This window comes from Tursiops truncatus, chromosome 6 (genome assembly GCF_011762595.2).
Source record: "Tursiops truncatus isolate mTurTru1 chromosome 6, mTurTru1.mat.Y, whole genome shotgun sequence".
Lineage (NCBI taxonomy): Eukaryota > Metazoa > Chordata > Mammalia > Artiodactyla > Delphinidae > Tursiops > Tursiops truncatus.
This window is the reverse complement of record NC_047039.1, coordinates 94,117,770-94,144,036: the sequence shown is the minus strand read 5'-3', so window position 1 is coordinate 94,144,036 and position 26,267 is coordinate 94,117,770. Positions and strand designations below refer to the sequence as shown.

The window sequence follows — 26,267 nt, the reverse complement described above, 5'->3', positions numbered from 1 at the left end:
ATGTTAAGATAATCACAGTTTCCTCCCAGCAGCCATGTTACCTGCAGTAAAAATATGGATAGTTTTGCCTTGTAGCTGTGGATTGACGGTATATACGGCCTTGTTGTGGTATCTTTGTTTTTGTTTTGTTTTGTTTTTCCTCCCTAAAGGAAAATGGCAATTAAGTCCTGAGTTTAAAAAGCCATATTCTACTTCACAGGTACACGTTTTCACAATCACACACCATTGCCCGTTCCCGCAGGCTGGAGTTGGGCCTTCTCTCTTTAGAATTCTGCCCATAAGATTCTTCCCCCACTGCTTACGAGCAGGTGCTTGGAAATGAAGTTGGGATTGGGGAGCACGGACAAGGCTTTTCTACTCCCTCCCCTACTGAAGTCCTCCTTTCGTGAAAGCTCACTGCAATCTTGATTGTTCTTTGACTTCTGAGCAATAGAAACGTCTCTGAGTGGGTGGAGGGGGCTTTATTAATTTATGTGGTACTTGCTCCCAAACACTACACACTGCATATCCCAGTACTTGGCCTGATGAGACCATGCCGTAGGTTACAGGTAAGATCATAGGTGTGCCAGAGGTGCTATAACATGGTATTATGTCAAGGGACCTAAGAATTCTAGAATCTCATACAAACACAGATGTCCCTTCTGATGAAGTCTGCAGGGGAGATACGCCTCAGAAACAATGGCAAAGGACAGGAATATTCCATCTTATGCACAGGTGGACTTGTATCTGAAACCCCTGTGCCCTGCTCAGTAAGCTGGACTGACTGGACACTTGGCCTGGCAATGCCTTGAGGGCCTGTTCTGCTAGTCTGAGCTCTCATGCAGATCTTACCACAGATGGTTTTAATGATGAATAGTGTTCCAGGTTTAATTAAATTAAAAAAAAGATAATATAAGAAAAATGAAAAAAATAAAACCCTACCAGATTTTGAGTGGGGCTGGCGGGGGGCAGGGGGGGTTGGCTCTTGAGTTAGCAGGAATGGAGTGCAATTGTGGGAGGTGACTAAACTGCTTTGAGGGAACCAGTAGTGGAATAAAACACTAAATAACAGACAAGAAAACTCCAGTTCCTAAGTTGATGATATCCCCCCGCCAAAAAACTAGCTGGTTAGATCAGCTCTCAAAGGATGCAAAAGAAATTGGTCACAGGAGTTTCCTCTGATGGTAGAGGCTAGGGCAGAGTCAGCAAACTGGAGCTTGGGGGCCGAACTTCACTGCTGCCTGTTTTTCATTACTAATTTGTTTACTGATTGTCTGGGACTGCTTTTGTGCTCCAAAGTATGCATGAGTAGTTGCAATTGGAGACCTATGACTGGCCTTTGACAGAAAATGTTTGCTGACCCCTGGGCTGGAGGACAGAGATGGGAGGGAGGTTTACTTTCATTTTACATTGATGTCAAATTGTTGAATTAGAAATACTCGGGGCAGGTTCTGTGGTCTCATCCAGCATCCCGTGTTCCAGCCCCTCCTCACTGGGTGATTAACATTATTTATATGGATCACTGACGATTAGCAGGAGCTGCTTCTGCCTCAACATTAGCCCTGCCCCTGGGTGAGGCTTGAGCACTAATTCCATTGTGTCTCCCGGTAACTCAGAAGTAACAAAGTTTCCAGTTAATCATTGGATGTAAAATCATCCTACTCTGGTTTTTGTTAAAAAAAAAAAAAAAAAAAGCAAGAGAATGGTTGGGCTGGAAAAGTGGGATTCTGTTGGATTTGTTTTCTCAGGCCTATGACAGGATCTTTTTAAGTGTGGAGAAGTTCAAAAAGCATTCCCTTCTCCCAATCTTCAAATAAGATGGACTATCAGATTGAGATGTTGGGTTTCTCTTGTGGTTTTGTAATACACCTGGTGCAAGACTACGAGGGGCCCGTGTCCTGTAGTCTGAGAAGCATAGTGAGAGGAGAAGAGGCTGGGGAAATAGATCTTTCTGCTGTTGTCACAGAATATTGATTCTCAAGTCCATAACGCAGGAGAACAGTCTGGGTGATTGATCGTGGTATGGATTGACAGCCCTTTCTGTGTTGTCTCAATGTATCAACAGATAAAAATGAGTGCCAGTTCGGAGCCACTGTGGTCTGTGGGAACCACACATCTTGTCACAATACACTTGGAGGATTTTACTGCATTTGCCTAGAAGGATATCGAGCCACAAACAACAACAAGGTGTTCATCCCCAATGACGGCACCTTTTGCACAGGTACTCGGGAAGGGGGCTGCAGTGATGGCAACATGGTGACGGCAGGACAGTGCCTGGTACCTGGGATGTGGAAGAGGGCGAGGGTGGAGACAGGACATAGTGTGATTTAAGGGAGGGACTCTCCTTTGTCTATGAGGGAAATTTGGACTTGGACTGAGTATTAGTTCATATTAGGGAATTATTGTTCACTTTGTTAGAGGGAATAACTGTACTGGGGTATTTAGGATAATATTCTTATTTTGGGAGCTACATGCTGAAGTACCTAGGGGTGTTATTATGAAGTATCTAGTGTTATTTTATCTGTAAGGTACTTTAAATGGCAAAATGTGAATGATTGTTGAATCTTGAGGGTAGGGGTGGCACTAGGGGAGACTGTAATATTCTTTTTCTTGTTCTGTGTGTTTGAAAAGTTTTATAACAAACAACAAGGGTGGGCTCTCCGAGATGGTGTGCCATCTGCAGTTTCCTTGGAGTGACTCTGGTACCCGCCAGCTCTGTGCACACTGCCCACGGGGTGGGCCCTGTGATGCAGCGGCATGCTGCACCTGTTAGGGATGCAGGCTTGTCTCCTGGAGGAATAAGTTGAGTGAGGAGTGAATACGTCGAGCTTTTAGGATCTCAGTAGCTTTGAAGGTCAGATTTTGGGCATATGTTGGTCAAATACAAGGGGTGGGCAAAACCCTCCTAATTTTCAGTAGCTCCTGTATTATCTGAACTCTATTTACAGCCTGTCATGATAATATAGCTCTTAGGTTTTCTAAGAAAATCTTTGAACAGTAATGAAGAGGAAAGGCAGGAAAAGACTCCTGGTTCTAAGATGGCTTTGCATAGTCTTAATGACTCTCCTTAAAAGCTTTGTGATATTTAAAGGTTTGGGGGAGAAAAAAAGAGAGAGGAGAGCATTTTTTATCTTTGGTTTTGATGCTCAGATTCATTCTCCCTCTTGACCTGTACCAAGGTAAAAATCCCTCCAAGGGAACATTTGATTTATTCTTGGCACGACGAATGAACACATTCCCTCAAAGAAAACATTTTACAATACCTTGTTGTTTTAGGTAGCAAATTACTTGCTACATGATTGCAGAAGTGCAGTGTTGCAGATTTAAATTAGGTGCCTTAAAAAAAAAAAGATACTAATTAAAAAATAAAACAACCTCGGCACTTCCCTGGTGGTCCAGCGGTTAGCACTCTGTGCTCCCAACCCAGGGGGCCCGGTTCGATTCCCGGTCAGGGAACTAGATCCTGCATGCTGCAACTAAGAGCCCACATGCTGCAAGGAAGATCCTGCTCAGGGCAACCAAGATCCTGTGTGCCGCAACTAAGACCTGGCGCAGCCAAATAAATAAATATTAAAAAAAACAACCCCTTGGTCTTCCCTGGTGGCGCAGTGGTTGAGAATCCGCCTGCCGATGCAGGGGACATGGGTTCGAGCCCCGGTCCGGGAAGGTCGCACATGCCGCGGAGCGGCTGGGCCCGTGAGCCATGGCCGCTGAGCCTATGCCTCCGGAGCCTGTGCTCCGCAACAGGAGAGGCCACAACAGTGAGAGGCCCGCGTACCGCAAAAAACAAAACAAAAACAAACAAACAAAAACAACCCTTACAAGATGATGATCTGGTGTTCAGTTCATTCAATATATTTACATTTTTCATGCGCTTTCTATGTGCCAAGGTTATGCTAGTGGGAGGTGACGGCAGACAGCTACTTTCGTATCAAGTGTTAGTCATAGGTAAGCAAAGGGCGCTTTCCAGAATCCAGAATCTGTGGGGGCACTTACCTTGGAAGTGGGTGAGAGACTGGAGGACATGATACCTGAAATTGTGTTTTCAAGGCTGTGGGAGTTTGACAGGAAAAACTTTTGTAACTGTATATATCAGTATAGTTTCCCAGAATGCTTTCTGTTTTTAAAAAGGTAGGAAGAAGAAGAAGAAGAGAGAAATATTTTATGCAAGATCCAAAGAGATGTCAGCCTAGGAAGAACCAATCTTCCTGGAATAAAATCCTGATCTAGGCTCTGCTTCTGTTTATTCTACTCCTTGTAATTATTTAGTGACCTTCCCCTTCTTAAAAAAAACAGAAAATTGAGCTATAGTTCACAAACCATAAAATCTACCCCTTTGAAGGGTACAGTTCAGTTGTTTTCAGTATAATTCACAAAGCTGGGCAATAATCTCCACCATCTAGTTTTAGAACATCTCATTAACACCAAAAAGAAGTCCCATATCCATTGGCCGTTATCCCCATGACCTTTTTTTTTTTTGAGGTCCCCATTTACCACTTTGTAAAAGCCGAGTGATGACTTTTCCTGATGTCACTGAGTTTCTTCCGTAATCACAGTTGCCACAGAAACATCAGTGTCTTTAGGTGGGGCAGAAGCTTAGCAAGTTTTGGGGTATCAGCAGTTATCCAGTGCTTGCCTGGAACCAGAAGATTGTGAATCCTAGTTGTTGAATTCTGAGACATCCTGGGACCTGGTGTTTACTGTACTCTGCAGGGTTCAAGTCAAGTTCAGGAGCTTGTTGCAGGTAGGCCTCTGGAGGTCACTGTGTATAGATGAGGAATGAGTTGCAGGGGTTCTAGTGCTGGAGAACCTGCAGATGTTCTGGCCCCCAGGCTGCCCCCGGAATGACTCCTGGCGATCATGGGAACTTTGCTATGAGCCATAACCCAGAGGAAGAAGCTCTGTGGTACTTGTGGTGTGAGGGCATTCCAGAATGCCAGAGGCCTTGACAAACATGCCATTGTCCCTCTTTGGTAGTGATGGGGCCATGCTTGAGTTCCTCCTGCAGTTTATCATCTCCCACACTTTACTCTCGCCTCTTCCCTGCCTTTTGACTTGAGTGGGTCAAGAGTAAGTGGAGACGGACTTCCCTGGTGGTCCAGTGGGTTGGAATCCGTGCTCCCAATGCAGGGGGCCCTGGTTCGGTTCCTGGTCAGGGAACTAGATCCCACGTGCATGCCGCAACTGAGAAGCCCGCATACCGCAACTAAAGATCCTGCATGCCGCAACTAAGACCCGGTGCAGCCCAAATAAATAAATAAATAAAAGAGTAAGTGGAGAGAGATGAGACTGATGTGAAAATAAGGCTCAGGGCTGTCATCTCTCTACCAGCATGACTCCAGATAGGCATGGCCCTGGTGTGTGTGCCAAATAGGCATTGACCCCAGCGTTCAGGGTCTGCTGAAAACTGCAAAATACTCTTTCTGTGCCTTTGAATTCCCCAGCTCTTGGGAATCCATCTTGGCTCTATTGACAACAGCAACGTTCTTTTTCATAAGCTCATTTCCTGCAGTATAAGGGCCTAATGCCATTTCTTCTAGAGAAATGTAACAGCACTTCAGCTTTGGCTGAGAAATGAGAAAAATGGGGGTTGGGTGTGGGGGGGGGAAAGAACCTGGAGGGAGTGAATGCTTTGCTTTGCCATTTGTCATCTCCTGGAACCTGCTGCCCCAAACCTGCATCCCATAGGTCTGCCCATGGTGAAGTAAACACCTTCATTCCTACACGTAAATCACTACCACAACTGAGACCAGTGTAGTCTGTTGGTGTCTCTCGCAGGTCAGGAGCCTTGTTTTCCATGTGAGCCTCTGCCCACAAGCTTCTCAGCTGCCCTATTGTTTCGGGTCCCGGAGCAGCCTGCTGTGGTCTCAGACACAAATGCTCAGCCCCATCGAGATGCTGCTTGCTCGACGTGGGCTGTGCTCCCTAGCCTTGCAGCCGTCCTGAGATTTCTCCCAGTGCTGTCTCCAACAGAACTTTACTGCCCAAATCCCAATCCTTTGTTGTAGCTGGATTTATCCCTAGAGTCATGCTTTACCACTCTGGAAGAAAGAAGAAGCCAGGAAGGATAAACCCAAGGGAAAAATCACACTGGGGAGGTGTTGCTCGCTACTGCCCAGAGCAGTGCTCATAGCCATCAGCTCCTTGCCTTACTCCCTGTGGAATCCCCTGCCTCCTGCTTAGGTCTCCAACTGTGGTGGGTGACGGCCTCAGACCCCTGCTACTGCCCCAGTGCCTTGGAAGGAGAGGCCAAAGATTCTCAATCAAAAGGTGGTTAAAACAAAGCTCCGTCCCCCCAAATGCCAGAGGCCTTGACTAAGGCACCATTGTCACTCTTGGGGAGTGATGGGGCCGTGCCTGAGCTCCCCCTACAGGTTAACATCTCCCACCCTTTACTCTTGCCTCTTACTCGCTCAAGCCTCAGGATATAGATAACCCAGGTTCTTTCCAAAGGCCCTGCTGAGTATAGTAAAATATATACACAGGGTTCTTTTTTACTCTATTAATTTAAAGTTTTGGGAGGAGTAATAGGGACAGGAGCTGGGCTTAAGTTTATTTTTGAACAACTGTCTGTAAAGTAGGCTTTCCTAAGCAAACTATCAATATTAGCAAGATTGTGAAGGAGGTGCTTAGCCCTTTAAGTTCAGGCTCTTTGTTCATGGCCAGCGCATCTCTGAGCATGAATATGTTTTTTTTTTTTTAATATTTATTTATTTATTTTGGCTGCACCAGGTCTTAGTTGCACGGCACGTGGGATCTTTAGCTGGGCATGTGGGATCTAGTTCCCCAACCAGGGATCGAACCTGGGACGCCTGCGTTGGGAGCCCGCTGTCTTACCCACTGGACCACCAGGGAAGTCCCCATGAATATGGTTTGAAAATGGTTTTCCACTTATTCAGCTACTGTTTTTGCAAAAGTTATGTGTCAAGAAAGGATGGAGCTGTTACCCTAGGATGAAGCTCTGGAACAGAGTCTGGGTGAATGGGTCATTTACTTCTTTTTTTTTAAAATTGAAGTATAGTTGATTTACAATGTTAGTGTTAGTTTCAAGTGTACAGCAAAGTGATTCAGTTATATATATAACTTTATATATATATATTATTTTCCCTTATAGGTTATTACAAAATATTGAGTATAGTTCTCTGTGCTATACAGTAAGTCCTTGCTGGTTATCTATTTTATATGCAGTAGTGTATATATGATAATCCCAAACTCCTAATTTATCCCTCCTCCCCACTTTCCATAGTTTACTTCTGATTATGATGATCCAAAATTGTTCTTGCCAAAAGGAGACAGAAGAATAAGTCAATATTTCCCCCCAGAGAAGAAATATAGCTTTATCTTGTCCATTTATTTTAAAAAATACTTATGTAGAAAAGTCAAGCAATTATGGACACATATAAAGGAGAAAGAAAAAAAGATTACCTAATATTAACCCAGAGTCAACAACTCTTTTTTTTTTTTTTTTTTGGCTGTGTTGCGTCTTCATTGCTGTGCGCAGGCTTTCTCTAGTTGTGGCGAGTGGGGGCTACTCTTTGTTTCAGTGCGCGGGCTTCTCATTGCGGTGGCTTCTCTTGTTGCAGAGCACGGGCTTTAGGCGCGTTGGCTTCGGTAGTTGCAGCACGTGGGCTCAGTAGTTGTGGCTCGCGGGCTCTAGAGCACAGGCTCAGTAGTTGTGGTGCATGGGCTTTGTTGTTCCATGGCATGTGGGATCTTCCTGGACCAGGGATTGAACCTGTGTCCCCTGCATTGGCAGGCGGATTCTTAAGCACTGAACCACCAGGGAAGTCCCTGAATGGAATTTATTACATGGCTGTACCATGTTACTTAACTCATTTTTTCCCTATTGTGATTGTTTTTCTGTTTTTTGCCATTATAAGTAATGCTCTAATGAACATTTTTGTACTTACATCCTTACAAGTAATTAGCTCCTTGTTATAAATTCTGGAAAATAATTTCTATGTCAAAGGGATACCTACACATTTTACATTTTGATGCATAGTGCCAGACTGTATTCCAGAAAGTTCATACCAATATTCTGTCTCACTAGTCATTTCATGAAGGTCTTCATTTCTTCACATCCTTGCCAACACTGGATAATATCAATAAATGATATGAATTTAACAGTTCTGATTCTAAATGGGTGTTTGTGTTCCTCTAATGTGGCTTCTTAAGATGTAGGTTTCTGAGCTGAACTTGGCATTTGAGGAGGGAATGTGGCCTCTGTCTTAGAGCATTTAGATCTAGTGCAACAAGCCATGTGGCCACTCCCCTGATTCCAGCCAAGAATCCTGTGACAGTGAGTGTATGCATGTGCACGCTCATTGCTCATGGTCAGGGTCAGGGTTATGAAGGAGTGGCTTGTGCTCCAGGAAGAACTGAGTCAGTAGAGAGGCAAGGTCCACTCACTTATTAGCTAACACGTATTGAGGACCAAAGGTCAGCCAGGCACTGTGCTAAGTGCTTTCCACATGTTTTATTTAATCTCTGCAAAAAGACCTACTATAATTAACTTCATTTTACAGAAGTGATTTGGAAAGGTCAAGGAACAGGTATTAGTACAAATAGTAAGTAGCAGAATCAGTTCTCAAACCTGGGTCTGTTTGATGTTCAAATCCATGAAAAGACTTTAAATATAGAACACTAGGGCCCTGGCACGAGGTCAGAGTGTCCTGCTCGGTTTTGCTACTTTCTACCAAGGAGTTGTTCTGGCTGTGGGTAAAATTAAATAATCCTATATATAGAATGGAGCATAGGGAATTTTCTCCCTTGATTAGTTAAGTATGTTAATAAGGTTGCTCAGAACATTTTTTCTTCACAAGCAAACATGTGGTAACCTTGGACACCCCATGGAATCTACCACTACGTGGAGAAGCTGTTCTGATGAATTTAACGTGTTTATCCAGCCAAGATTCTAGAAGTTTATTTACTTATTTTTAAATTTTATTTATTTATTTTATTTATTTTTGGCTGTGTCAGGTCTTAGTTGCGGCAGGCAGGATCTTTGTTGAGGCATTTGGGATCTTTCGTTGCAGTGCTCAGGCTTCTCTCTAGTTGCGGTGTGCGGGTTTTCTCTTCTCTAGTTGTGGCCCGCAGGTTCCATAGTGCATGGGCTCTGTAGTTTGCAGCACACAGGCTCTCTCGTTGAGGCATATGAGCTCAGTAGTTGTGGCGCGTGGGCTTAGTTGCCCCGCGGAACGTGGGATCCTAGTTCCCCGACCAGAGATCGAACCCTCGTCCTCTGCATTGGAAGGTGGATTCTTCACCACTGGACCGCCAGAGAAGTCCCTCTAGAAGTTTAGAAAAGGGCTGGTTTGTGAGCATTAGGAGGTAGCAGGGGATTAAAAGTCAAAATCGTGTCATACTCATCTCAGTGATACAGGGTAGATACATCTAGACATCCTTAAGGCAATTGATATCTTCGACAATCTCTGTGGACAAGATAGAGAATTGTTGATTGGATGATGGTACAATTAGACTGTAAAGGGAGAAAGGGTGTGGCATAGTGATTAAGAATAAGGTCCGAGAAGCCAGATGTCTGGCTTCTGATCCTGGCTTTTGCATTGCTTAGCCTGTGTGACTTCAGTCCAGTTAACCATTCTATCCTTCAGTTACTTCATCTATAAAATGGGGATAATAATAGCATCAATCACCCAGAGTTATTGTGAGGATTAAATAAGATGGAAAATAATCAGTAATAAATAATGAAGTGCTTAGAACAGTGCTTGGCATGTACAAGATGACATGCAGGAGTTATTGTTATTAACAATCATTATAATAATTATTGTTATTAGGCTGTTGAATGGTTGTACACGAAGCAAACTGATTAATGCCTATAGTGACTCATACAGAGCTAATCAGTATCTAGAAACTCCAGGTCTTTTCCATACCACTGCATCTTTGCCTTATAATACTTGGAGCCCTTATTTTTAGCAGTCTACTGAAAAATTCATTTTTCCCACTCACTGTCTTTGAGGAGTCTGAGGCAGGGGGACAGGCTGGAATATGGCTTCTGTGTTAAAGGTATATACATAAACACATTTTACAAATTCCTCAGTGGAATAAAAAATCTTGATAAGCTAAAATGATGGATCCAATCTAGGAACACATGTTAGATCCTGCAGTGTTGAAATCATTTCTAAAGTTTGTACTAGATTGAGATTGATTTTATTTTATATTACTTTTAAGAATCCTTTCTTAACAGTTACCCAAACCTCCATGATTCTGTTATCAACAATTGTGTGTTTTACTGGTTTCATTTCTTACCACTCTTTGTTGTGTTTTATGATGTCTTCCCCTTTCTTGACATTATTTATTCTGATGTTTTTCACTGGCTCGAGTATTTTCTCAAAATCTTTTTCAGAAAGGAAATGTCAGTAGTGTAGTTCTTGAGATCACTCATGTTCTAAAATGTCATTCCTTTGCTTAAATATAGCACGATGTTTTGCTCTCTTTTCCTTAGAACTCTATAAATATTTTTCCAGTGCTATCTAGCATTTAGTGTTTCAGACAAGAAGTCCTGGGTCAGACTGGTTCTCTTTTCCTCATAAATTACCATTCCTTTCTCTCAGGAGGTTTATAGATTTTTCTCTTATTCCATGAAATTCAGAATGACTCATTTTTCAACATTCATGCCTGTCACCTTAAAAGGCTATTTGGATTTGAATACATAAGCCGAGAGATTTTTCTCTTGATATTAATTCTTATACATTTACTCCATTCTCTTCTGTAATTCCTTTTAAATAGATATTGAATATTTTGGGTCTGTCCTCATATCATTTTTTTGTCCCATAGTTTCTATCTTATATAATTAAGATTTCTATGTGCTTTGGAGAATTCCTCAGGTTGAAATTTGTGAATTTATTTTCTAGCAGTGACCAACCTATTATTCAATGCCTCCACTGAGTTTTTATTTCTGGCATTCATATTTTGTTTTTAATTTCTAAGACTTCATTGTTTTCTCAGAACTTCCCCTCTTTTTCATTAATACAGTATCCTCTTAACCTTGTTTGGACTTCACAGTCTCTTCCTATGTCAAGAGTGTCTTGGTTATTTCTTACTGCATAACCCCACTCCTCCCACCCCACCACTACCCCAAATTTAGTGGTTTAAAACAACAATTTATCATTTGTCACAATTCCATGGCTGCGTGGTTTTGTAATGTGTAGACATAGTCAGCTGGTGGCTGGGCGAGGCTGTGCTGTGCTGGCAGGTGAAAGAAGGCCTCTCTCAGGTCTTCCCTGGCAGCCCAGTGGTTAAGACTCTACGCTTCCACTGCAGGGGGCAAGGGTTCGATCCCTGGTCGGGTAATTAAGATCCAGCATGCCGCCCGGTACAGCCAAAAAAAGAAGGCCTCTCTCACACATGGCTCGGGCCTTGATGCTGGCTGTTCACCAGGCCACTTTAGCTCTCCTCCATGTGGCCTCTGTCTTCACACGGCATCTCATCTTTAGGACCTCTCTCCCAAGCACGGATTTTCTTCAGCATGGACACTGGATTCTAAAAGAGGGAAAGAGGGGGACTTCCCTGATGGTCCAGTGGTTAAGACTTTGCCTTCCAATGCAGGGGGTGCAGGTTCAATCCCTGGTCGGGAAGCTAAGATCCCACGTGCCTCAACGGCCAAAAAACCAAAACGTAAAGCAGAAACGATATTGCAACAAATTCAATAAAGATTTTAAAAGTGGTCCACATTAAAAAAAAAAAAAAAAATCTTAAAAATAAATAAATAAATGAGGGAAAGAGGAAGCTACCAGCCATCTTCTCAGGCTGGGTCCAGATCAGGCACTGTATCACTTCTGCCGAGTTCTATTGGCTAAAGCAAGTCTCAAGACCAGCTCAAGGGGAGGGGAAATGGTTTGCATTCCTGATGGGAGGAGAAGCATGCAAGAAAGGAAGGAGAGGAATTGTTGACAGCTATCTCTGGAGCTGATCTCCCACAGAGTTCCCAAAGTTTGCTGCACTAAAGATGTAGGTTGATCAGAATTGGTAACTTGGGTCTTCTCTAGCAACTGAATGAATTACTGGTTCCCAGACAACAATCAGGAAGCGATGAGGTGTTCCTTGGTCCAAAACCAAAAAACAAACCAATATAAAGAATGTAGTGAATTTTAATAAAATCACACTAAACAATTTAAAAGGATTCTGAGATTATATTCTTCCTTTTGGGGGGGGGTTGTTAAAATCTTCTTTTTTTAAATGAAATCATAGTGCTAGTTTAAGGAAAAAAAAGTCTTTACTGGCAAAATAGAATATTGGCCACCTTATATCAGTCCTTCCAAAATGACTGCTCTTTGAAATCCCAGAGTCTGGGAACAACCAGGCTTTCTTCAGTCACGATGCCCCCCTGTCCTCTGCCCCCCGATGGTTCTTGCAAATGTCCTGGAAAAAGTCCCCTTTTACTTAGTACTTTTCTTTCTCTAAATGAAATTGGTGTGTGTGTGGCTCTGATGGAGTTTCCAAAGTTTTAAATTTTGTTCACTAAGCCAGTTCTGGGGGGAAAAGACTGCTAACTGGCAGAGAGATTTCTTTTTCAGCCTCTGAATTATTGTGTGGTTTTTACTCCTGGACCTGCTACCACCGGCAATCTTCAGTCAAGGGGAAAAGTCGGCTAAGGAGCATGTCTTGTCCTTCTTGAAGGCTGTTTTAAGCCCTTCTAATCTTGGTAAAATTAGCGAGACCCTTCTGAGTTATCTTCTTCTTGCTGCATCGTCCTATGCTCATGAGCTGGAAAGCATTTTTCACTCTGGTCTAAATTGTTTCGTGTCAGGAGTTCTGCTTCAGATATTTTAGTAGGAGATTGAGGCTATCCTTATTTTATAGTAATTGAGTTTTTTTAGCATGCTTTTTTGGGTTCACTTTCTTGGGTTATTTGTTTTGTTGATACTTGTTGGTTTTTATAAATTTTCAGAACACACTGACATATTTATTGAGCACCTCTTTGTGCCTATGATGTGTAGGATACAGGAGAAGAACTCTTAAGGAGTAAAATAAAATTCATGATACAATTACAAGCGAATGCATTCACTTATAAGTGTAGATTGGGAATGTGAGAAGTGGCTGTCACAATGTCCCCCCACTTTTTTTCTTTTTTCTGTTTTTCTGTCCCTTCTTATATTTGGGATGGGTCTCAAGACATAGATGAGTGTGAGGTTTCCGGCCGGTGCAGGCATGGAGGACGGTGCGTGAACACTCGTGGGAGCTTTGAATGCTACTGTATGGATGGATACTTGCCAAAGGGTGGGCCTGAGCCTTTCCATCCAACCAGAGATGCCACGTCGTGCACAGGTGGGTTTCTGTCAAAGAATGCAGCATCCGAAGGTGAGAGTCTGTTGGTGGTGACTTTCTCCTGCTCTGAGCCTAAGTCTGTGGGTCTGCGTTGGGGATGTGTGTTGGATCTGTTCCTTTGTAACCTATGAAATAAAATAACAGTCAAGATAGAAGGGGCTATATTAAAAAAGTTAAAATTAGTATGCTTCGGGGATTTTGAGTTGTTAATAGATATTCAGATGTTAACCATTATGTTAGATAGTAAACAGAGCTGATCTGGTAAGAGCCACCATCTCAAAAGTGACCAGGGAAGTTACAAAAGCCTATATATCTTAAGGTATTGTGCAATTCAGATGTTTTACTTTGCTGGGCTAGGCTTCTCCTCTTTAGTTAGTATCAATTAGTGAGGGTTGATTGCCACATCCTTTCAGTTTTGTGCATGTATAAATGCTATTACCTGTGGAAGGCCAGAAGAATGAATAGAGACACTCACTGGAAACATGCCCAGAAGTCATGTGGAAATGAACCAGCCTATTTAAAATATGGCTCGGGTGTGTATAGGTGAGGGGAGAGGGCATGAGGTAGAGGTGGAGAGAGATTATGAATTTTGAAAATTCGCATTCATATAGCAATGAGTTTGACGTTAATTTGTTTTCAGAAATAGACTGTGGCACCCCTCCTGAGGTCCCAGATGGCTATATCATAGGAAATTATACCTCTAGGCTTGGCAGCCAGATTCGTTATGCTTGCAAAGAAGGATTCTTCAGTGGCCCAGAAGATACAGTTTCAAGCTGCACAGCCTTGGGCACATGGGAATCCCCAAAATTAAATTGCCAAGGTGAGTTTTCCAAAGGTCCATCTTCCCAGCTTATACCATCTTGAGATTGTTTTCATATTTCTCTCTAAATCTCTCTTCGGGGTACTGAATGAATTAAATAAATCCAGTAAATTCCTATTGTTTCTAATAGGGTTTCAGTTGATTCTCTTGATATTTATAGGAATAATATTTTATCATCTGCAAATAATGATAATTCCATGTTTTGTTTTTCTATGTTTATAAAAGTTATATTTTTCTCTTGACTGACCACTTAGCTTGTGTTTTCAGAACAAAAAATTAAGTAGTAGTATTAACTTTGAATATTCTTTTCTTATTCCTGACTTTCGTGGGAGTGTTTCATTATTCATTCATGATCTTGGCTTTTTGATGTTACATACATCTATTTATATTCTTATGTACACGGAGAGAGTGCTGTGAGCCAAGTGCTGTTCTAAGTATATATATATATATATATATATAGACTCATTCAATTACAATATCCCTATGAGTGTGTGCTATTATTATCACATTTTACAGATGGGAAAACTGAGGCATGGAGAAGTTAAGTAATTTGTTTGAGGTTATCCAACTAGTAATAGAGCTGAAATTTGAACTTAGAATTCTAGTTTCTGAGATTGTGTGCTTAATCACTCTGGTATACTGCTTCCATTTTTGTGATGTTGGCTTTTGGTTTGTTTCTACTTTTGGCTTTCTCTCTCTTCATCAGTTCACCAGTTTTTGACTATATGTACATAATATTGAGGAAGACTTCATCTATTCCCATTTTATTGGGATTTAAAAAAAATCAGAAATGAGTTGTTTTATCACGTCTTTTAGGCATGTATTAAGGTGATCATATATATTTTTTCTCCTTTTAACCAGTTATATGCTTGCTTATATTTCCTGATCAATACTAGTTGCTGGAATGGATTCTTCTGGGTCTTTGGTGTTTTTTTTCTTTTAATCAGCATTATATTTGCTAAATTTTACTTAGAAGTCTTGCATTGATATTCATAAGTCAGATTGGTCTATTTTCCTTTTCTATGCCATCTTTGTTAGTTTGGGTATTAATGTTATTCTAAATTTTGAGGAAAGAATGTGAAAACATTTCCTTCTTTCTCTATTCTCTGGAATACTATAAATAGGATTTTTAAAGATTTCACCTAGAAAACCATCCAGATGTGGCACTTAGGGAGAGGCAGTCCTTGGGATAGTTAAAAAAATTAATACTTACTGGTCCTGTTTAAGTTTCCTATTCTTGTTGATATCCATTTTGGTAATTTACATATTCTAAGAAAAATCATCTATTTCAAGTTTATTTTCAAATTTATTTGTAGAGAGAAGTGTAAGGCACTCACGTTTTTGATTTTCTGTAGTTATTTTATAATAGTGAAATATTGGAAACAATTTCAAATGTCTGTTGATAAGGAAATTGGTTAGATAAATCATAGCATGTACATAAAGTGGATATTTTGTAGCCAATAAAAATTATGTTGGGAAGAATCTTTATTGACATAAGTAAGTATTAACAGTATACTACTGAGTTACAAACTGTATGAATAACATGGCCTTAACTTTGAAAAATGTACATGTAAATGTACATGAAAATGTTTCATATGTACATGTATGTTTATGAAAAAGTTTAGAAAGCTATATATCGAAACATTAACCATGGTAGTTTCCACTGGGAGGGATCCTGGATGATTTTTTTTTATATAAATTTATTTATTTGTTTTTTACTTTTGGCTGCGTTGGGCCTTCGTTGCTGTGCGTGGGCTTTCTCTAGTTGCGGCATGCGGTGGCTTCTCTTGTTGCAGAGCATGGGCTCTAGGCGCTCAGGCTTCAGTAGTTGTGGCACGCGGGCTCAGCAGTTGTAGCTCGAGGGCTCTAGAGCGCAGAGTCAGTAGTTGTGGCACACTGGCCCAGTTGCTCTGCGGCATGTGGGAATCTTCCCGGACCAGGGCTCGAACCCGTGTCCCCTGCATTGGCAGGCGGATTCTTAACCACTGCGCCACCAGGGAAGTCCTGGATGATTTTTATATTTTATATACTTCCTGTATTGAAGGAATTTTTTTTAATGCATTAGAAAAAGTAACGAAGTTGTTTCCATTTTGGAAAAAAGAAAAAATAAAAGTTTTCAGTGAATTTATTGCGTAGCTAAGCAACCTCAGTGATGCACTTGGCTAAGTTAATCCTTTTGATATTGATTTGCAATTCAGGCTCTAAACACATTCTGATCATTATCATCCTGTGGGTTAAGAAATTCTAAACGTACAATTGAGTTCTAACATTATCTTTCCATGGATCAATTAAAATACAGAACTTAGATTAAAATGTGCCATAATGTATATCAAAGAACCCCCTAGAGATTTATATAAGAAACTCCACATAAGACCATTTGTATTACTTTGAAAATCAGTAGTCATCCGGATTATTGTACTGAGAATGTAGAAAGTTAGAGGAGAAGGCTTGTTCCATTTCCCAAAGAAATGTCATTTAGCAGATCTTCACTTCTTTTTTCCCTGCTGTAATAACTGTTCCCTTTGCCTGCTGACACCCTCCCCCCTCTTCCTCCCCCGTTTCACCATATGGCCACCGGCTTCTCCTGGCTGTGCCTGCTTCTCTCTAAACACACCCCTCTTATTTATCCCTCATTCTTCTTTGGGGCTCCAGAATCTGGGCTATGTGCCAGCCGGCACTGTATTTTTAGCTCAGCGTTATGAAGCCACAGGAATTGGGAATTCCACTAAAAACACTAGCAAACTGTGAACTTGGATGCTGAGAAGCAGGTACTTTTGAAAGGAGCAGCCGTGCATTCCAGACGGCAGCGTGTGTGTCGGATAACGGACTTCCCCATTAGAGAAGACACAGCTGGCGGCTCCTGTTGTTTGCCTTTTCCCAATTACCGTGTCCCTGGAGGCTCTGCTGCTGCCTTGGGGGTGGGGGGTGGGGCATTGTGACACAAGTTCCACACCTGAGCAGGCCTCAGAAGTGCATGTTGGAAGTGAGGATGAAATCTTCCAAAATGGGTAGGAATTTGTGGAGACATCCATCACACATTTCCATCCGCTCTCTGGAAAGGACACAATCTCTAGCTTGCATTTCCTATTATTTTGCTATTATTATTACTTTCTTAAACATTTTTCTGCTGAACATTTTATTTTTCTAATTTATTTATTTTTGGCTGTGTTGGGTCCTCGTTGCTGTGCGCGGGCTTTCTCTTGTTGCGGAGCGCAGTCTCTAGGTGCGCGGGCTTCGGTAGTTGCGGCACACGGGCTCAGTAGTTGTGGCTCGTGGGCTCTACAGCGCAGCCTCAGTAGTTGTGGCACATGGGCTTAGCTGCTCCGCGGAATCTTCCCGGACCAGGGATCAAACCTGTGTCCCCTGCATTGGCAGGATTCTTAACTACTGCGCCACCAGGGAAGTCCCTTATTATTATTATTTTTTTTGATTTTCAGAGAAGGTGCCAGTTGTAAGTGACAGCTTAAAGAATTTGACTTTTTATAATTCAACCAAGCCAGGAGCAAGGTGAGGGAATCACTTTAACTGTGTTATCATTAGCAACAAATCCAGAGTCCAGCATACTTGATAGATCCTGACTAGGTAAGTCTGGAGTCTGGGAGCAGAGTAAAGACAGGTACACCACGAACTATTCTGTAAGGGTGAACTCCTAAGTATCATGTGAGAAGAATGGGTAAAGACTAAGAGAGTTCAGGTGGGGGGATTGGGTGGTTCATGGAAGGGGTGGCATTTGTGTTCTTCCCTTTGGTAGTTTGCCTCTCATGGAAGGGTCCAGTGATGAGTGGTTTGCAGTGTAAGCAGACCAGTTGAGGGTTCCGGGACTATCTGTCTTCCAGATTTTCTTCCCATCCTTTTTGGGGCCTTATCTTCCTTTCGGGCTGGGAATTCTCACCAGCAATGTGTCTGGTACTGAACAGTCCCTTTAAGAATCCGCTTCCAAGCTTACTACTTCTTCTTAAAACCTTTCTAAAAACAGTGAAATGACCACTGCACTGAGAATAAAATCCAAACTCCTAACCATGGATTTTGAAGCCAACAGGGGTTTGTCTTTTTTGGCTTTTATACAGGTTACGTCTCCCATCATTCTCTCCCAACCAGTATGTCCATCTCTTATCAGCTTCAGGGCCTTTTCTCTCTACTTGAAATAATTGCCAACCTGTTTTAAAAATTGTTATTGTGGTAAAATACACATAATATAAAGTTTACCATTTTAACCATGTTTAAGTGTATAATTCCACGGTATTAAGTGCATTCACAATGTTGTGCAATTAACACTGCTGTCCATTTCCAGAACATTTTCATCATCTCAAAACAGAAACTCTGTACCCATTAAACAAGAACTCCCCATTCCCTCCTCCCTCTAGCCCCTGGTAACCTACTTTCTGTCTCTGTGAATTTGTATTGTAGGTACCTCATATATGTGGACTCATACAATACTTGTCTTTTTTATATCTGGCTTATTTGACTGCGCATAATATTTTCAAGGTTCATCCATGTTATAGCATGTATCAGAACTTCATTCCTTTCTTTCCTTTCAGTTGTATTGAGATATAATTGACACACAGCACTGTATAAGTTTAAGGTGTGCAGCATAATGATTTGACTCACATACGTCATGAAATGATTATCACAATGAGTTTAGTGAGCATTCATCATCTCATATAGATACAACATTAAAGAAATAAAAAAGTGATATTTTTTTCCTTGTGATGAGAACTCTTAGGAATTACTCTCAACAGTATTCATATGTCATGTTGTACATTTCATCCCTAGTACTCATTTATCTTATGAGTGGGAGTTTGTACCTTTTGAAGAATATCATTCCTTTTTCAGGCTGAATAATTTTCTACTGTATGTGTATACCACGTTTTATTTATTCATTCATCTGTTGAGGGAGGCTACCTGCTTTCTGCACAGGAAGTTCCTTCTCATCTTTCAAGTTTCAGCTGAAATGTCGTCTCTGACATTCTCTTGCTTAGTACCCAACACGTAAGTATATTATTCATCATTATTTTCATAGTTTTTATCAGTCTGCCCTACTGGGCTGTAAATCTGGGAGCTCAGTGACCATGTAGTCTTCTTCAGTATCATCTCTTCAGCACCTGGCACAGTGCCTGGCATACCTAAGGCCTGTAGAAGCACCGTGAATCACCCCCAAAAGGTGGCCCAGATGATGGCAGGCATAGTGGAATTGGCTTCCAGACTGCATCCCAGCTTGTCCTGTGGCTGAGCCTTGCTGAAACCCTGGCACATGGGCTTCAGTAGTTGTGGCTCATGGGCTTTAGAGCGCAGGCTCAGTAGTTGTGGCGCACGGGCTTAGTTGCTCCACGGCATGTGGGATCTTCCCAGACCAGGGATCGAACCCGTGTCTCCTGCATCGGCAGGCAGATTCTTAACCACTGTGCCACCAGGAAAGTCCTGTTTATTGGTTTTTGATTCAAATGTTCTGTTTACAGCTAGAACATTAAAATGAAGAGTTTTAATGTTATTTTTTTAAAAAAAGAAAGATTCCTGTGCAGCTCAAAGCATCAAAAACCATTTCACCTCTATGAATGGAAGATCTTTTTAAGAGACATGCTGATAAACCCGTGTTTTTTTCTTCCAGCACTCACGCTTTTACCTACCCTATCACCTCCTCTGCAGTTTCTGAAGTGTTCAGATTCTAGCTGTTTCCACATTAGACACTATTTGTTGGCAGTAAGTGTTTTAATGTGAAACGGAAAATTTTCTTTTTCCTCCAAATGATCTATGAATACGATCTGAAGGAAATGTATTATTAGTTGAGGTTAAAGTTCGTGGGAAACTTTAGAATAAAAACTCCATCAAAAAGTAATTTTTTTCTTTCTACTGTCTTAAGGGCAAGTACACTTTTTGTTACTAAAGGGCTTAGTTACAGCCATTAATAAGCTATCGACACTTTTGGGAATGTGCTTCAGGGAATGCTATAACCCTCCCATTTCCTTTTGATGACTGTGATAACATTGTCTAAATTCAAGTAGCCACATATTGTGATGTTAGATTCCAACGCCCAACATCAGTTATGTACGTAATTTAATGCCCAAGTGATCCTGGATTGAGGGTCTAACTAAATTTGGCCAAACTCAGAACATGCCATAAAGTGCATGAAACTTTGTCATAAGGTTACGCTTTCAGCCTTATTCCTTAGGCCATATTTCTTACGTATAAACTTTACCAAAATTAATGTTCCTAATGATATTAATAACTCACATGACTGCAGGGGATATTCTAAGGATATAGAATATAGACACAGCCCACAAAGAGCTTACTGTTAAGAGGGGAAGAGAACATTTTTATAAATGAAGAAAGTATAGGTATAAATGCTGAATTATCCGATCTAGAACATGAATGTAGTGTAGACTCTGGTTTCATCTGCCTAGACTGTTTGGGCCCTTACCACCTACCGTGTTGCACTAAATTCCACGTGTTACATAAACCTTCTGATCTTATCCTAAGGCACAATAGAGACTTCTTCCTATTATCGTTGGGTAAAGATGAACACTGGCTTTAATGTGATTTTCTTCCATTTTCGTACTTGTATCTGCCCTTTTACTGGAGTTTTTCATCTAGTAGTTTATTTTTCTGGGAAGATCTTTTTTTTTCCCCCCCTTTGGTCAATATCAATAAGTGGAATAGGTCAATCATTTATTCCCCCAGCATTTGGCAAAATGTCTGCCTCAATTTATAGACATTATTGGTCATTCTTTTTTCTTTCTCAGCTTGGTATTTTTTGGTCTCTAAAACAGTCTTAGATGAAGCCTTATTTTACTCTGTTATTTCTGTCATCACTCACATGATTGTGCTGGTATGTGTCATAAATAGCAGTCATTGGTGGTACAGTCAGTTGTTGATTAGATGCCACGAATTGCCTACACCTTTCGTCAAACAGATTTCCTTCTGGAATATTTTCTTGGGTAGAATTTTAAAGCTAGCAGTGAGGATAAACATTTTTACCTTCAAGATATGAAACAGAGTTACAATATCAATGTCGTCCTTGAAACTGGCACAACACATTTCCCCCCAGGGAGACAGACCTATTTTGAAGTTGATTATTTGAATAAAATCACAGATAATAGGATACTAAGGAAAAATTCCCAGCCATGTTCATAATTAGTTGACTGTATTCCTGATGCAGATCGAAACGTTGTTCATAATGTAATTAGCCAGAGAAACGTGTGCTTTAATGAACACCCCTATGCATATGCAATACAAAATTTGTGATGCTTATTTTTTTTTCTTTCCTTTGGATGTTAACTGTTTTTAAATGGCTTCTTTCCTTGTGATAATGATAGTTTTATTACCTATTGCAGTATCTGTTGGATTGATTTTTGAATATGTCTTAATAGGGATCACCTGCTTTCTTGGGTACCATTTGGTCTGAGTAGAAGTGGCAGTGGCTGCCATCTCTCTTAAGCATGGTGGGAATATTTGTGATGGGCTTATGTTCCAGGCAAGACCTGGGCCAGACCCCCATGTCATAGGGTTAAACATCATTACCAAGAAGGCTTCAGGGCAAATACAGTGGCAGAGGAATTCCATTTCCAGCAGCTCTCTTCTCTGGGAAAGTTCTTGGAGACAAGATTGGGGCAGAGGGAGTTGTCATAGAACCCTTCCAGACTGATTTAAATGCTTTTTCACGCAACCTTTTCTTCTGAGGTTTTAGTTAAACTATAAGGTCAGTCCCAGTCAGAGCCTAGAGTGGACCCCTTTCAGTGTGAAGCTGCCCAGATATAATGGACCTGGACTTTGGGGTCACAAAAACCATGGTTTGAATACTGGCTCTGCCTTTTGTTTTTTTTGTTTTTTTTGGCTGCATTGGGTCTTCGTTGCTGCGCACAGACTTTCTCTTGTTGTGGCGAGAAGGGGCTACTCTTTGTTGCGGTGCGCAGGCTTCTCACTGTGGTGGCTTGTCTGTTGCAGAGCACAGGCTCTAGGTGTGCGGGCTTCAGTAGTTGTGGCACGTGGGCTCAGTAGTTGTGGCTTGCAGGCTCTAGAGCGCAGGCTCAGTAGTTGTGGCAGACGGGCTTATTTGCTCTGCGGCATGTGGGATCTTCCTGCACCAGGGCTCAAACCTGTGTCCCCTGCATTGCCAGGCGGATTCCTAACCACTGTGCCACCAGGGAAGTTCTGTGGCTCTGTCTTTTAGTAGTGGTGTAATTTTTGAATGTGACAGACTCTTAGGACCTCCATTTTTGTATCTATAAACTACATGAGAAAAACCCATCTACCTTGCAGTAGGGTTTTCTGTGAGAAATAAATAAGATAGTGTATATCTAATAGACTACCTTGTGTTTAATAGGATTTTGATGCCTGCTATTATGATTAAAGTTATTGCAGTTTAAACAGCTTTCCCAGAATCCACTGGTACAAGACTGATACGTATTAGTTTTTGTGGGTCTTTTTCTCAGCTTTCATCTACTTGGTGTCTGGTAGCTATGTTACCTCTTTTGGATACAAAATATAGAGGTAATGTGTTCCTGTCTTGTTATATATACTTACAATTTACTGATGTGTGTTTCCTTCCTCAGGGGTTGCGATCATATCGAAGTAACATATATTGCATCTTGAACAATGATAAAGTAGTAGCAAGCTAGCAGTGAACAACTGTTTATTATTTACTATGTAAAAACTACTATCGTAAGTAGGCATTGTGGGGAAGCAAGGGATTATAAGATAAAGATCCTGCCCTTTAGGAACTGTCCATATATTTGGGAAGACATAGTCATTAAAACAAACCCACAAAATCCTCAAGGAGGAAATAAAGGTCAAATGAATAGGATAGGTAAGTATTTTGATTCTACTTCTTCTCTCACTCTCACATCCAGTCTATCACCAAGAACCTTGTTCTGCTTCCAGGATGCATCTCGAATCCATCCTCTTCTTTCCGTCTCCGCCATCACCTCTCAAGTGCATCCAAGACCTCATCTCTCTTTCTGTTGGGCTACTGCTGTAGACACTAACCAACCTCTCCTTTTACTCCTGTTCTCCCATCCCTTATCTACCCAACAGTCAAAATGGTCTTTTAAAAATCTAAGTCAGATTATTTCATTCCCTCGCTTAAAATCCTCCAATGGCATTCCACTGCTTTTAAATAAAACCCAGGCTCTTTCCTAAGGCTTACAAGGCCCTCTGTGACCTGGCTCTGCTCTTCTCTGCACCTTCATCTCATGCCACTCTCCCTCTTGCTAACTGTGCTCCAGCCAACAGGTTGCATTTCCCTCTCTGGAGCACATCAAGAGCTTTCTCGCCTCAGGGTCTTTGCATTGGCTATTTCATTTGATTGAAATGTTCTTCCTCTGGTCCTGGACATGACTGGTTCATTCTCATCCTTCAGGTCCTAACTCTGATGTTACCTCCGCAGAGAGCTCGAACCGTTCCTGACCACTCTATTTAAAAAGTCTTTCCTATCCTATCACGTTATCTTTCCTCCTACATAACATTTACTACAATCTACAATTACCTTGTTGATTTATTTTTTTGTCTAATTATTCTCCCCCTAAGTTCTGCGAGGGCAGTGATATTTTCCATTTTGTTCTCTGCTATAGTGACTAGCATAGTGTCTGGCATGTACTAGGTGCTCAGTAAATATATGAATAAATGAACAAATGAACATAAGCCACGAAAGTTCAGAGGAAAAAGGGATCCCTCTATTAGTCATGGAGCAGATTCATCACTGGGAAGGATTTTGCTAGGTCTCAGGGAGACAGAGTGTACCTCAAGGAGAGAGAGAGGATGAGCAAGGTGGAAGGGGGTAGAAAGGGGGCATATACTGTAGGTTTTCAGAGATGGAGCTGCTCTTGAGAGGCAGTGGGTGTAGGAGAAGGAGTCTGAAGGATGTGGATTCTGCTCCTAGCCATCACATGACTACCTATGTGACTTTGGATGTTTTATTTAACCGTGTTGAGCCATTTTACCTGTAAAATGGGGGAAATAATCTCTACCATGGAGGGTTACTGTAAGAAGTAATGATATATAGGGGCCCTATCGGGATGCATATGACACTAAATGGTAGCTATTCATACCAATGTTTAATTTAGATTCTCAGCTGCGGGTGTGCATACAAATCAAATTTGCACCTTTGTAGAAATGTGGATGCCAAGAACCAACTCAGTACTACTCATTCAGAAGAGTTGTCTCTGGGTGAGGGTGGGGATGTGTGTGTGAGACTCCAGCATGGGTGATTGGTTCAAAAGCTCCCCAGGTGATTCAGATTGTATAGCTATTGTTTAGAACCATGTGTTTAATCCAAGCCACGCCGGAATCCTCTCTAAATATCTCCTGCCAAGGGACTGTCCAACTCGAATAGCTCTGTGATGGGAACTCACAGAGTTGGGTCCAGATTGCCTGCCACTGGACATCTACCTGAGTCCCTAGAGGACAGGCTATTGATTTCTTATCTACCCCCAAGTTAATATTAATTTAAAAACATCTTGGGACTTCCCTGGTGGTGCAGTGGTTAAGAATCCGCCTGCCAATGCAGGGGACACGGGTTCGATCCCTGGTCCCTGAAGATCCCACATGCTGGGGTGCAACTAAGCCCGTGCGCCCCAACTACTGAGCCTGCGCTCTAGAGCCTGCTCACCGTAACTAGAGAAAGTCTGCGTGCAGCAACGAAGACCCAACACAGCCAAAAAAAAATCTTGTCGTCCCAGCTAAAGCCACCATGCCTTCCATTATTCTTGGTGATGTCCAATATAGGAGCCAATTTAGTTATCTTCTGTACTCTTATTCCTTTAGTATCTATGCTTCTCCCCTAATCCGACTATCTGTCACCAGGTTCCCTCCCATATCTCTCCAATATGCTGTTTAGAATTCCAGCTTCAAGGTCAATAGACCTGCATAAACCTATACCCTCAATCTATTCACTGATGATCCCTCTAATTTCCTGCTGTAACTGAACCCTGGCTTAAACTAGATGTTTTTGATGTCAACAATCACTGGGCAGTCTTAGGAAACATTAACCACCTGTTCGGTTGGTTGCTCATGTACACACAAATATACTCATGTCTTGGAATGTTTTGGGCCAGTAAACATGTCTAAAGGTTTGATGTTGGGAAAACATTCTGAGGGCCAAGGGGTCTTGTCTTGTGTCTGGTCAACATGTATGAGAAGGGAACAAATTCCTATGAGCAAACATGGGACTTGAGAGATAGATAGGGTTGGAGGATTTATTTAATGACCACCTCATTCTGGTCCCATAACTGCTCAGGATTTGCATCTGCACTGACCAGAGCCTAACTCTTTTTTGAAAAATCTCAGAGCCAAGTGACTGGTCAGGTGGGTTGAGCTGTTATATTGAGAGTCTTATGATAACTCCAGTGACGACAGATGAAACCCTGCTCCAAGAGGCCTCCCTCAGGGAAGTAACTCTGGGGTTCTAGAACAGACCAGACATCCATAAGGGGTTGGAGAAGAGTACAATTACAGTAAATCTACCAATTCTGTATCAGAAGCTCATTTAAGAGAAGCCACATATTTCTAATGCCATGAATGGTTAATGGGGAGTTGGGAACAGATCATAACATTTTCTCTGTTTTTGTATGCTTTATCTCCATAAATGGACTCATGGTTTAAAAGTCTGGATATCAAGAGTGCTTAATTTTCTTGGCTTTCTGCAGATGGGGGAGAAAACTAAAAATCAGAATGAAGGCCAAAAGTTATGTATTTTTCTTTCTGGATTTAGGTATAACTGGATTACATTTGCAATTATTATGACTACGTTACTTTATATTTTATATTTATTACGTTTTCTCGAATAAAATTGTGTCTATGAGCTCCCCACTGCTGTATGGGAAATTTACCATGTTTTATTTCTTCTCTTCACTTCGCTGCTCAGATTTTATTGAAATAGTTTGGAATTTAATTTTCAAATTATTAATTTTTTTACATTGTTCAGCCTTTAGTTCTAGAATCCTTTACTGCTAGTTCTATCCAGCTCTACAGTCACACTTAAATAATTATGGAGACTTACCTGTACATCCTGCTGGTTTCATTGCTTACTAGTGTTTCTTCTAAAGCTCTGTCCTTCTCCTTTCTTAGGGCATTTATTCTGATTCTTTTTTTTTTTTGCTGGTCTGAGGTTATTTTTAAATTTTTTTCCAGAAAAGATATATGTATAGATTTTTTTAAAAATTGTAAATATCTGAAAATGACTCTTTTATTCTTA

General features: G+C 41.4%; 1 protein-coding gene across 15 annotated transcripts in view; it reads left to right on the top strand.

The window, feature by feature from the left end:
* SUSD1 (sushi domain containing 1) overlaps positions 1 to 26,267 on the top strand; it is a 140,653-nt gene that overhangs the window by 13,103 nt on the left and 101,283 nt on the right. For 14 of the 15 annotated variants that reach the window (XR_012332631.1, XR_004527067.2, XM_073806411.1 and 11 more), the window contains exons 3-5: positions 2,045 to 2,200; positions 13,111 to 13,263; positions 13,904 to 14,083. Coding sequence is in view for 13 of the 15 variants with exons in the window: in XM_073806411.1 (XP_073662512.1) it covers positions 2,045 to 2,200; positions 13,111 to 13,263; positions 13,904 to 14,083 (489 nt within the window). In the remaining 2 variants the exon portion in view is untranslated. The remainder of the gene's footprint in view (positions 1 to 2,044; positions 2,201 to 13,110; positions 13,264 to 13,903; positions 14,084 to 26,267) is intronic. The other variant, XM_033858400.2, reaches the window with a different exon arrangement.